Here is a 13747-nt window from a genome sequence, read left to right on the forward strand (position 1 = left end):
AGGACCATCATATACCTTGCCGTGATATAGGAAGCTAACTTTACCAATTGGATCCACTAGCTTAGCTTTACGTGATCATCTAAAAAGTATGACCCGTTAAGTCCCATGTTGGCTACATGGCTCTTATGGAGAGTTGAGTTTATAGGAACTTGTGTCTCCAATTCGGTGTTCAAGACTACTCCCAAAAATACTTAGCTCATAAGTGTTTTAAACACATCTCTCTTTATTTGAGATAATTACTCAAAACTTAGCCCAAAGGCTCTCTTGGAAATCGATGTTCCTTTCTTACTCAAATGTAAAAACATTTTAAAAAAAAACCTCTTTGGGAAATACATAATTACCTAATAACTTTCGAGAAATGGACTCGACTTTAAACTCTTTACTCAACTTGAAACTCTTTCTTGACTTAACTTGAAACTTCACTTAACTCTTTATTTGACTTAGAACTCTTGAGCCTTAATAATGAAGTTAAACATTCAATAAAGACTCATGACTCAACTTTAAAACTTACTTGACTCCCTTCTTGAACTTATAGACTCACCCCTTAACTTCACTTGACTTGGAAACTAACTTTCCTTGAATCAAAATTATGAATTCACGGTGTTTGATCACATGTTATGGATGAGTTCTTGATGTTTAGACATGCCTTGGAGTGTCAAAAACAACTATAAAACATAGGTACAATACCTAGGAACATGTATGAGAGAGTGGGGAAAAAATGGGAAAACTTGGCGCTCTGAGAGGCGCGGAGCGCCAAGCCACAAACTTCAGAGATGGCCTGCTGGCGCTCTGAGTGGCGCGCCGCCCCAAGGGGGAAAGTTCAGAGTCCCTCTTGGGGTGCGCTGACAGGCGCGACGCCCCACCCTTTTTCCCCGAAAACTTGACTTTTCTCCTTAGTTTTCTCCAACTCTAACCCTTCTACACCTCAAAGCTTCCATCCCCAAACACTTAAAACCATAAACCTCTCAATATAACATATATTCAACTCATAAACACCACCAGAAACACACACCAAACCAACAAGAACTACAACACAACACAACTACAACTTCAACAATTCCAACCAACAACTTCAACAACAAATCCAATCTTTTCTCAAATCATAAAAATGAGCTTGGTGTGTGGGGGGAAAGGATCAAACCACACAAAGAACTCACATACCTAAAAGGGATCACCCCCGACGATATCCACGATGATCTTCGACGAAAACTTGCTTCTTCTTCTCCTTTCTCTCCTCTTCTTTTCTTCTTCACTCTCAAACCCTTACTTTCACTCTTTAAAATGAGGAAAACTGATCAAAATCAGTCTAACACACTAATATATATCCAAAAGAAAAGGCTAGGGAAAAGACCAAAATAACCTTACAAATTTCCAGACAGATTTCCTGCCAACTGCCCAACATTCAAAGGGCATAACTCGCTCATACGAACTCGGAAACGAGCAAACTTTATGGCGTTGGAAAGATCATTCCATGGACTTTGCAAACATAACTGGAACAACACATAGATCATCCTGATCTAGGAGTCATAACTATTCAAAGTTGGCCAAAACCTCATCATTTTCCATACTTAGCCAAATTTTTTAGACTTGAAATTTTTCACATATTTCCAAAAATGGCAATTTCCAATTTCAAGCTTTTTCAAAGTTATTTCAAATGGTCGGATGTTACAATATATCTAGAGACCATACTGTTTAAAAATTAATGACATACTCGATTTGTCATACTAATCATATTTTAGAAACTCTTTTGCAAAACTCATCTTTTCTTTTTAAAAGAGATAATGCTCAAACTGCTCAAAACTCTTTTGGAAAACCTGGTTCCTTTCTTACTCAAATGTAAAAACATTTATAAACTCCTTTGGGAATACTTAGTTCCCTAATAACTTTTGAGAAATGCACTTGACTCTTACTCTTGGCTTAACTTGAAAATAGATACTCTTTACTTAGCTTGGAACTCTATACTTAACTTGGAACTCTATACTCTTTACTCGACTTGAACTTGAACCTTAAAACGAAGTTAAAACGTTTAATGACGACTCTTGAAAAGCTTTAGAGACTTGCTTGGACTTACTTCTTAACTTTTCTTCGACATCTAACTTCACTTGACTTGGAAACTAACTTTCCTTGAATTGGAATTATGAATTCAAGGTGTTTGATCACATGTTATGGATGAGTTCTTGACGTTTAGATGTACTTTGGAGTGTCGGAAACAACTATGAAACATAGGTATAATACCTAGGAACATGCATGAGAAAGTGTGAAAAGAATGGGGAAACTTGGTGTCCTTGGCGCTCTGCAAGTGTCGATACTGTCACGCCCCGAGCCTACACCCTGGACGTGGCCAGCACTCGAAGACCATTGTTGGCCCCCAAGAGAACCCTTGGCCTGGCTTTCTTAACTCAACGAAAACCTAACTCAACCGAATAACTCAATACAATGAAAGGTTATAAAATAACCAACTGATAAAAATCTGGCCGAAACGACAACTCGAGTCTCAAAATAGAATATTTACATATATATACACAAAAGAGAGACTCAAACTAACTGATTGACTGTCTATGAAGCCTCTATAACACTGAGATGGATGTTGGGCCAGACACCGCAACATCCTAACAAAACAAAACTAAAAGAACAGAACAGTCGAGTCCTCCGAAAAGCTAGGAGGCTCACCACTGACTCTGGAGTGCTCAACTGGATCAACAACATGCTGGATGCTGATCCTGGGTACCTGCGTCTGCACCATAACAAAATGCAGGTCAACTGGCATCAGTACATGGAATATACGAGTATGCAAGCTGAACCGCTAAACAACAACTTAAGTTTGAAAGGGATACAAAAGAGAACTTACCTTGGCTCTACTCAACTCATGAATAACTGAACTCAATATAAAGCAATGAGACACATGCAACATATATAAAGCTTACAAAACTATTTAAAACATGACGTCAAAAATCATATTTATAATATCATGAAAATACCATGCTTCCTATCAAAGTCTACTTGTGCAATGCATGAATGAAATCCCATACCCCCATCCACACTAAGCAGAACTTCTCGAGGAACGAAGCTCTTTCTACTATGGGAGTTCTCTAACCGACAGCCACTACTACATGTCTAAGTGGTGATACAACGTCATGTCCACACCTCCAGAACTGTCCTATACTTTCCCGTCATATAGAACGCTATTGCTTAGTGGATCCGCTAGCTTAACTTTTGTGATCATCTAAAAAGTATGACTCGAGAAATCCCATGATTGGCTACATGGTTCTATGGGGGCTGTGAGTTCTTTGAACGCTCCCCCAATTCGGTGCTCAAGACTATCCCAAAAAAATACTTTAGCTCATAAGTGTTTTAAACACATCTTTCTTTAGTTGATATAATTACTCAAAAATGAGCTCAAAGGCTCTTGAAAACTCTTTCTAAAGAGAACATCTCAAAACCATAATTTAATATGATTATTGATGACTCGGGATATTCATACTGCTTAAACATTAATGGTGTATCTAGAGACCATATTGTTTAAACATCGATGACATACTCGATTTGTCATACTAATCATATTTTAGAAACTCTTTTGCAAAACTCGTCTTTTCTTTTTAAAAGAGATAGTGCTCAAACTGCTCAAAACTCTTTTGGAAAACCTGGTTCCTTTCTTACTCAAATGTAAAAACATTTATAAACTCCTTTGGGAATACTTAGTTCCCTAATAACTTTTGAGAAATGCACTTGACTCTTACTCTTGGCTTAACTTGAAACTCGATACTCTTTACTTAGCTTGGGACTCTATACTTAACTTGGAACTGTATACTCTTTACTCGACTTGAACTTGAACCTTAAAACGAAGTTAAAACATTTAATGACAACTCTTGAAAAGCTTTAGAGACTTGCTTGGACTTACTTCTTAACTTTGCTGTGATTTCTAACTTCACTTCACTTGGAAACGAACTTTCCTTGAATTGGAATTATGAATTCAAGGTGTTTGATCACATGAGATGGATGAGTTCTTGACGTTTAGACATACTTTAAAGTGTCAGGAACAACTATGAAACATAGGTATAATACCTAGGAACATGCATGAGAAAGTGTGAATGGAATGGGGAAACTTGGCGTCCTTGGCGCTCTGCAAGGCGTGGAGCGCCAGCCCTTGAAGCTCAGAAGGGGCCTGCTGGCGTTCTGAGAGACGTGCCACGCTAGGGGTAAAACCTCAGAACCCCTGTTGGGGCGCATTGGCTCGCGCGACGCCCCAGCCTTTTCCCCCAAAAATCTGACTCTTCTCCTTCATTTTTTCAACTCTAAACCTCCTTAACTTCAATGGATCCAGCCCCAAACACTTAGAATCATAAACCCCTCAACATACAATAGATTTCAACTCACAACACTACCGGAAACATGCCCCAAAATCAACAAGAACTTCAACACAATCACAACCAAAAACTTCAACAAATACAACCAACAACTTCAACAAACCTAATCAATCTTTTCTCAATAATAAAAAAATGAGTTTGGCGTGTGGGGGAAAGAACCAACCAACACTGTGAACGCACATACCTTAATAGGGATCACCCCCGACGAAAATCCACGACGATCTTTGCTTCTTCTTCTCTTTTCTCCTCTCCTACTCCTCCTCTTCTCTTCTCTCAAGAATCCTAACTCTCACTCTTTTAAAATGGTACAAAAATGATCCAAAAATCAGTCTAACACAACAATATAGCCCCAAAAGAAATGGCTATGGAAAGGACCAAAATTCCCTCAAAATTTCCGGACGGATTCCCTGCCAACTGCCCAACTTCCAAAGGGTATAACTCACTCATACGAACTCGGAATTGAGCAAACTCGGTGGCATTGGAAAGATCATTCCACGAGCTTCGCAACCATAACTGGAACTACAGCTAAATCATCCTGATCTAGGAGTTATTACTGTTCAAACTTGGCCAAATACTCACTTTTTTTCCATAGCCAAATTTCCAAAACTTTAAAATTCTTTCCAAAAAAAATGAAAATTTACAATTCTAAGTCTTTTCATAGCTATTTCAAATTGGCGGATGTTACAATATCTCCCCCTTGGGAACATTCGTCCTCGAATGAGGTGACTCTTACTAGGCTAAGGGTGTAGCATCCACTCAAACACCCAACAAGCAACCATGCAAACAACAATAGCAACATGCTCACTATAACTTAAATAACACTAGGAAGGAAATTAGTTCCATGACCTACACTTCCTCCGAATTCAAAAAGATGTGGATAACTCTTCTTCATGTCCTCTTCGGCTCCTCAAGTAGTTTCCTCAACAAAATGGTTCCTCAAAAGGACCTTGACTGAGGCTACCTCTTTCATTCTCAACTTGCGAACTTGGCGATCAAAATCTAAATAGGAACCTCCTCATGACTCCTTTCATGGTTGACACTTTCGAACATACCCAATCCTCTACTTCGAACTCTAACGCCTTTCTCCTAACATCAATGTAGGATTCTTGACGACTCTGTGCCGTTTTCAACCTCTCTTGAATCACTTTCGCCTTCTCTATATCTTGATGAACTAACTCTGGATCTATAAATCCTGCTTCACTAACTTCAAACCATCCTAAAAGAGATCTACATCTCCTCCCATAAAGAGCCTCATAACGAGCCATATGGATGCTAGAATGGTAACTATCGTTGTAAACAACTCAATGTAAGATTGGCAATCATCTAAATTATCCTTGAAATCAATTCCACAATCCACCTTGATACCTCAAAACACCATCTCCCCCTTCTTCAAAAGCCATCACTGCTTATGAACATTTTGCCTGCAATTCCAGCAAGATAGGTTTTGAGTCTTTCTCACCTTCTACTTCTGACACTAATGATAACTCGGCCCCGCTCGTCACTTCTATTCCTCCTTCTGCAAAATCTATAAGTTTGACTCCCAGGCGTGCAAGTCTGTGCACATCTTTTGCTAACTCTCTCTTTCTTTCTCCAATATGGGCGGTGCTACCCATAGAGAACTTTGCTTAAAGAATCAGTAACAACATTAACCTTACCAGGATGATAAAGAAAACTCATGTCATTATCTTTGAGTGCTTTAACCACACTCTCTCTATCTGAGACTAAGCTCATTTTAAGTGAACACACCCACATGAACATCATACAACAATAACGCCATATCTTCGAAGCAAAAATTACAACAACTAACTCTAGCTCATCACATTACACCCCGATTCGCCTAAACTCGACTATTGTTCTCAAATCCATTTTAGATTCAGATACTCAGTATGTACTCAAGTACCAAATATCCTAACTGGGCGGTACTCAACTTCTCTTTCCATTCTTGAAAGTCTTCCTCACAACCTTCAGACCGTTGAAAATTCGGTGTTCTTCCGAGTCAACTTGGTTAAATAAGACCCTTATCTAACAGATCCCTTTAACTGCTCTTTCAACTCTTTCAACTCTGTTAGTGTCATTCTATAAGGCGAAAAATAGATAGGACAAATATCTGGAATGATGTCTATACCGAAATCTATTTCTCTCTCATCAGGAATTCCGGGTAAATTATCAGGAAACACTTCTGGAAACTCTCTTACTATAGAAACTGACTGAAAATGAGGTATCTCCACACTAGAGTCATTAACTCAAACTAAGTGATAGATACAACCCTTCGAAACTAACATTCTCGCCTCAAGGTACGAAAAGAAACGACCCTTAGGCACTGTTGAACTACTACTCCACTCTATGACTGGCTCACTAGGTTGATTAGGTATAGCATCAAAGTTCATAGCAACAAAAGGAATTACAAAAGATAAACTCGCTCTAGGGTCTAGCAAAGCATAAACAACGAAGTCAAAGACTCGAATCATACCAGTGACAACCCTCTTGCCCTTGGCGACTGTTGATTGCATAGAGGCGGTTTGCTCCTCCGCCAGTACTAGAAGTAGCTCTTTTAGGTACCATCCTGTCTGGGGGAGCAACTGATGAAGATTGGGCCCTTTTGCCCAGATTTCCACTACATTGCCTGCTCTTTGGACACTCTCGCATGAAATGTCCACTCTTACCACACTTGAAACAACCAATGGAGCCCTCATGACAAATACCTGAGTGGTTCCTACCACACTTGACGCAGGCAGGAGGCTTACTACCCCTTGGCACCATACTGCCTTGAGGATATGCAAGTCTAGCCCTGAAACTATAGGAACTTCTATTGCACCCATCTTTGTTCTCAGGTGTAAGTGCACTAGGAGATAGTGAAGTAGGTCCCTCCTGTTTCTGTGGGAGGGATGACTGATTAGCATCATTTTTTTGCTGCCTAAACTCGTTCCCTACTATCTTACTCCTCTTATCCTTAAACTCTTCTCTATCCTTCAACTTATCCTCCTCAACTTGTTGTAGATGGATCATAAATCTTGCTAAGTAAATATCCCCTATCAGCATAGTTGCCTTTCCTTCCTTGCTTGACTGACGAGATAACCCAACAACATATAAACTCAGTATACTCCTCATATCCGCAATCATCTCCGGAGCATAGCGGGAAAGTTGTGTGAACTTCAGACTGTACTCATGAACACTCATAGACTCCGGATTAAGGGTGAGAAACTCTTTGATCTTTGCCTCTCGCAACCCAACTCATTACTGGCGCATCTTCAGCCCTATTCTTTTTTCATTGGTCAAACCAAATTCTAGCGACACCCTTCAATTGGTATGCAGCTAGTTCCACCCTCTCCGACTCAGCAACCTGCATCATATCAAATACCCTTTTAAGTTCCTCAATGAAGTTCTCCGGATTCTCAGTGACACTTGAACCTGTGAAGCTTGGTGGGTTCATCCTTAAGAGTTCACGGATCCTTGAAGTATCAACTACTTCGTGTCGATTATCTCCCTGTCCAACATGATAGGTCGCAACTTGACTTAACATCCGGATAGCTTCACGAAAATAAGCATATTTGATCTCTTCTTAGGTTTGCACTTCAATGGCATTCGGTAACTCTTGTTCCTCAACACTCTTCATAGCTGGACGAACTCTGACTACTCTTCATGGAGGCATGATCCTCTGAAACACACACAAGCACGAATTAGAAAGAAACTTTTTAGAGATAAACTCTAACGCACGAGATGAGTATGAAAGAAGTGAAAAATCTTCCTAAATGTTGTAGCCTCCCAATTATAGATGTGGCGCGCTTCACACCGATAACTAGGACTCTACAGACACGACTTCATAGACTCCCTAGGACTCTTGAACTCTGTTCTCTGATACCAAGTTTGTCACGCCCCGAGCCTACACTCTAGACGTGGCCGGCACTCGAAGACCATTGTTGGCCCCCAAGTGAACCCTTGGCCTGGCTTTTTTAACTCAGCGGAAACCTAACTCAACTGAATAACTCAATACAATGAAAGGTTATAAAATAACCAACTGACAAAAATCTGGCCGAAACGGCAACTCGAGTCTCAAAATAGAATATCTACATATATATATACAAAAGAGAGACTCAAACTAACTGATTGACTATCTATGAAGCCTCTATAACACTGAGATGGATGTTGGGACAAACCCTGCAACATCCTAACAAAACAAAACTAAAAGAACAGAACAGTCGAGTCCTCCGAAAACCAAGGAGGCTCACCACCGACTCTGGAGTGTCAACTGGATCAACGGCGTGCTGGATGCTGATCCTGGGTACCTGCGTCTGCACCATAACAAGATGCAGGCCAACTGTCATCAGTACATGGAATGTACGAGTATGCGAGCTGAACTGCAAAACAACAAGTTAAGCTTGAAAGGGATACAAAAGAGAACTTACCTTGGCTCTATTCAACTCATGAATAACTGAACTCAATATAAAGCAATGAGACACATGCAATATATATAAAGCTTACAAAACTATTTAAAACATGACGTCAGAAATCATATTTATAATATCATGAAAATACCATGCTTCCTCTCAAAGTCTACTTGTGCAATGCATGAATGAAGTCCCATACCCCCATCCACACTAAGAAAAACTTCTCGAGGAACCAAGCTCTTTCTACTGTGGGAGTTCTCTAACCGACAGCCACCACTACATGTCTAAGTGGTGATACAACATCTTGTCCACGCTGCCAGAACTGTCCTATACTTTGCCGTCATATAGAACGCTATTGCTTAGTGGATCCGCTAGCTTAACTTTCGTGATCATCTAAAAAGTATGACTCAAGAACTCCCATGTTTGGCTACATGGTTCTATGGGGGCTGTGAGTTCTTTGAACGCTCCCCCAATTCGGTGCTCAAGACTACTCCTAAAAAAATACTTTAGCTCAAAAGTGTTTTAAACATATCTTTCTTTAGTTGAGATAATTACTCAAAACTGAGCTCAAAGGCTCTTGAAAACTCTTTCTAAAAAGAACATCTCAAAACCATAATTTAATATGATCATTGATGACTCGGGATATTCATACTGCTTAAACATTGATGGTATATCTAGAGACCATATTGTTTAAACACCGATGACATACTCGATTTGTCATACTAATCATATTTTAGAAACTCTTTTGCAAAACTCATCTTTTCTTTTTAAAAGAGATAGTGCTCAAACTGCTCAAAAATCTTTTGGAAAACCTGGTTCCTTTCTTACTCAAATGTAAAAACATTTATAAACTCCTTTGGGAATAATTAGTTCCCTAATAACTTTTGAGAAATGCACTTGACTCTTACTCTTGGCTTAACTTGAAAGTCGATACTCTTTACTTAGCTTGGAACTCTATACTTAACTTGGAACTCTATACTCTTTACTCGACTTGAACTTGAACCTTAAAATGAAGTTAAAACATTTAATGACGACTCTTGAAAAGCTTTAGAGACTTGCTTGGACTTACTTCTTAACTTTGCTTTGAATTCTAACTTCACTTCACTTGGAAACGAACTTTCCTTGAATTGGAATTATGAATTCAAGGTATTTGATCACATGTTATGGATGAGTTCTTGATGTTTAGACGTACTTTGGAGTGTTGGAAACAACTATGAAACATAAGTATAATACCTAGGAACATGCATGAGAAAGTGTGAAAAGAATGGGGAAACTTGGCGTCCTTGGCGCTCTGCAAAGCGCGGAGCGCCAGCCCTTGAAGCTCAGAAGGGGCCTGCTGGCGCTTTGAGAGACGTGCCACGCCAGGGGTAAAACCTCAGAACCCCTGTTGGGGCGCGCTGGCTGGCGCGACGCCCCAGCCTTTTCCCCCAAAAATCCGACTCTTCTCCTTCATTTTTCCAACTCTAAACCTCCTTAACTTCAATGGATCCAGCCCCAAACACTTAGAATCATAAACCCTTCAACATACAATAGATTTCAACTCACATGCAACACAACCGGAAACATGCCCCAAAATCAACAAGAACTTCAACACAATCACAACTAACAACTTTAACAAACCTAATCAATCTTTTCTTAATAATAAAAAAATGAGTTTGGCGTGTGGGAGAAAGAACCAACCAACACTATGAACTCACATACCTTAATAGGGATCACCCCCGAAGAAAATCCACGACGATCTTGACGAATCTTTGCTTCATCTTCTCCTCCTCTTCTCTCCTCTCAAGAACCCTAAGTCTCACTCTTTTAAAATGGGACAAAAATGATCCAAAAATCTGTCTAACACAACAATATAACCCCAAAAGAAATGGTTGTGGAAAGGACCAAAATGCCCTTAAAATTTCCGGACGGATTCCCTGCCAACTGCCCAACTTCCAAAGGGCATAACTCACTTATACGAACTCGGAATCGAGCAACCTCGGTGGCGTTGGAAAGATCATTCCACGAGCTTCGCAACCATTACTGTAAATACACCTAAATCATCCAGATCTAGGAGTTATTTCTGTTCAAAGTTGCCAAAAACTCACGTTTTTTCCATAGCCAAATTTCCAAAACTTTAAAATTCTTTCCAAAAAAAATGAAAATTTCCAATTCTAAGCCTCTTCATAGCTATTTCAAATTGTCGGATGTTACAGATACATTTCTGTTTGGAAGATTTCCAAAAGACTGCTCCTCCACCAAGAGTAAATACATATCCACTCGTGGATTTTATTTCATTTGACTTGGTGATTCAATTTGTATTACTATATTCTTCCAATATTGTTGAATATTAGTTATAATTCAAAGCAATAGTTTTTAAGTATGTTTTAAATACTCCAGAACTCTTTTAAATGTCATCCAATGAGTTTGATTGAGATTACTTGTGAACCGACTCAGTTTACTAATAGCACATGTTACACTACAAGAAAAATAGTCTCTAAGGAAGGGAAATCTGGTCCCTAAAAGTCGAAATCTAGTCCTAAACGAGCTTTTGAGACCTGAAAATTCTGGTCGCCACCCGTCCTAAAAGCTTCCTTCGCTATCGCTCAACAAGGACGGGACAAAGAAACCAATCGTTAAATGTTTTTGGGACGGGGATCTTATTTGGTCGCGAAATACCTTTAGGGACGTTAATTCTGGTCTCAAATAGACCAAAAATATTTTGGGAAATAAGTTTTTCAGGTCGGTAAAAAACTATAACGACCACTAAAAAGTAGTCGTAATAATATTTAGAGACGATATAGATCTGGTCCTAGTAATTCCTAGCGACCATTAAAGACCTGTCCTTAGAATTGCTTTAAAGACGAGAACTATCTGGTCTTAGAAATACATATAGCGACTCACCAACCTCGTCCTAGAATACCTTTGGCGACTATCAACAACCCCATCCTAGAATAGCATTAGAGACAAGCAGCAAGCGTGGACAAAGATTGGCCTTTAGAGACCAGAAATAATTATTGTCCTAGATTGAGCACTAATACATTTCATCAGCAAATCGAATGGCTACTAAAAATTTCTCTACAAAAAGATGATATATATAGAGAAGAGACTGAGACAATACGACATATGTAAAGAAAGCAATTCATTACAATAAACTAGTTGACATCCATGATCATTGGATTCAATATTTGTTTAACAAAAAAACATAGCTAACTTTCGAGTTAGACTAACATCAAGTTTTGCATTAAATTTGTAGCAAACTAATATTGATCTCATTCATCTTCTTCTAAACTTGTATCTTGCACATAACAATGAACAAAAACTAGGCAAAAAAATAAAAGTTCCAATCTTCATCGAGTGTTATCTAGAAACATCAACAAAAGCTGCAAGAAAATAAGAAAAAAATCTATTAGAAAAACTTTGAGATGCTTTAACTGAGAATCTAATATCTATTTTAAAGATTTACAACTAAATATATAACATCTGCAATGAACAAAAAACAGGGCAGAAATCTCTTGTGTGAAATAAATATCATCTGGAACTAACTGACGAAACATTCACAAATATATATCATGGCGATCGATGTTCGAGGCTCCACACGAAACCCACTATTAGTCCTACTATTGTCCTCTTAAATATGTATCAAAGACCTGATTCGCCTTGAAAGGGCAGCAGAGAAAGGAAAGGCATTTGTAGTTGCGCGCCATTGAGGGAGTTGAAAAAAGCTGGCCGCAGAGCATTTGTTTCTGGTTGGTATTCGAACATTTTGTCTAGTGTTACTGATGACTTTTCCCAGTTCATGTGACTCATTCATGGTCATTGCAAGTGGCATTTGTTAACCTTTTTTCTCTACAATCATTTCTGAAAATCCATAGTAGGTAATATCTTCACTTTTAATCTCCTAAAGAATATAACAGAAAATAGATTTTCTGCAAGTCACCAGCAGTTTTTATGGTGTTTCCAGAACTGTAACAGTTGAGCCAAATGATACTGTTTTAGACGCAGCAAAAAAAATGTTTGAATCTCAAACAAGCTCGGCTATAGTGGTTGTTGATAAGAAACCACAAGGAATTTTAGCGTGGATATTCCAACTTTATGCACCTTAAAAAGATCAGCAGGGAATTGCGACATAAGTTCTTTGGAAGGTTTAGGAGAAGGCATAGCAGAAGCATAAGCCAAAGCCCTTTGAGGCACCGCAGCTATGAAGACTACTCTCACAAGAGTCATAGTAGAAAGTGTAATGAAAGGGATCATTATTATGAGATTCGTAGCAGGATGAACAGAAGTACAATCCCTGACCACAGGAGGGGTAGAAGTAGGAGTCCCGGTGGCAGGAGAGACTGAATTCCAGTTAGGGATGACAGTGAAAAGAGGCGTGCAAGAATAGAGCAATGGAATCGGGAAAAAGAACAGGAAGAACTTGATAACATGGATAATGCAGACATTAATTACAAAAATGAAAGCAATGAAAATGAATTTGCTCCAAACAAAGATGAGTATTATAACTAGCAATGACAATGAAGTGCATATGGATAATACATGAAAATATCGTGCTGGTTGTGGAGCCAAAGTCAGAGTCATACTGATGAATGTCTTAATCTATTGGTAAATATCTACATAACCTATCTGATGGTAAATATCTACAGCCACCACTGCAGAGACCAATGAAAAAGAAGCTAGTCCGACAAGAATGGCAATGTAAACTAGAGGGATGCGCAAATTGGTTGTACAGTCTAGAAAAAGAACATTTAACCAAGAGATAGCAAAGGATGAGGACATCGCAGAGACTATTGAGGTAGATCTATCATCTCAAGAATTAAAATTCTTCATATAATAAAATAAAGTCGGGTATATTGTTACTAACTTAGTCAGCAGAAAAACAATAATCATTCAGTTGGAAGAGGTGATATTGTAGGTGGGACATCTGATTGTTGAGCAGCAAAGAGTTCTTTCATTTTCAATATTTCTTTCATTGCATCTTCTAAGGTAGACAAGCGATCATTCAAGGATTTGTTTTCC

At 38.9% G+C, this 13747-nt stretch overlaps 2 protein-coding genes across 2 annotated transcripts; one reads left to right on the forward strand and one right to left on the reverse strand.

Moving 5' to 3' along the window:
• Positions 1-6815: 6815 nt before the first annotated feature.
• On the reverse strand, positions 6816-7472 carry LOC125859242 (uncharacterized). The gene is made up of 2 exons (XM_049538937.1): positions 7122-7472; positions 6816-7001 (listed from the first exon to the last, which is right to left on the reverse strand). The coding sequence occupies exons 1-2, from the start codon at positions 7470-7472 to the stop codon at positions 6816-6818; spliced, it is 537 nt and encodes a 178-aa protein (XP_049394894.1).
• A 4827-nt stretch (positions 7473-12299) lies between these two features.
• Positions 12300-13237, forward strand: LOC125859243 (splicing factor U2af small subunit A-like; the record flags this gene model as incomplete). Its single annotated transcript, XM_049538939.1, has 4 exons — positions 12300-12385; positions 12693-12720; positions 12806-12965; positions 13080-13237. Coding segments are annotated over 4 exons (432 nt in total), but the record flags the coding sequence as incomplete, so codon positions are not given.
• Positions 13238-13747: the final 510 nt, after the last annotated feature.

Source organism: Solanum stenotomum, chromosome 3, assembly GCF_019186545.1.
Source record: "Solanum stenotomum isolate F172 chromosome 3, ASM1918654v1, whole genome shotgun sequence".
NCBI lineage: Eukaryota > Viridiplantae > Streptophyta > Magnoliopsida > Solanales > Solanaceae > Solanum > Solanum stenotomum.

Excerpts from the sequence above, each read along its gene's own strand:
- LOC125859242 (XM_049538937.1), bottom strand. The coding sequence starts at position 7,472 with ATGAGGAGTATACTGAGTTTATATGTTGTTGGGTTATCTCGTCAGTCA. Across the intron at positions 7,002-7,121 it reads CATATCCTCAAGGCAGTATG|TGTCCAAAGAGCAGGCAATG; the intron begins GTGCCAAGGGGT and ends TTCATGCGAGAG.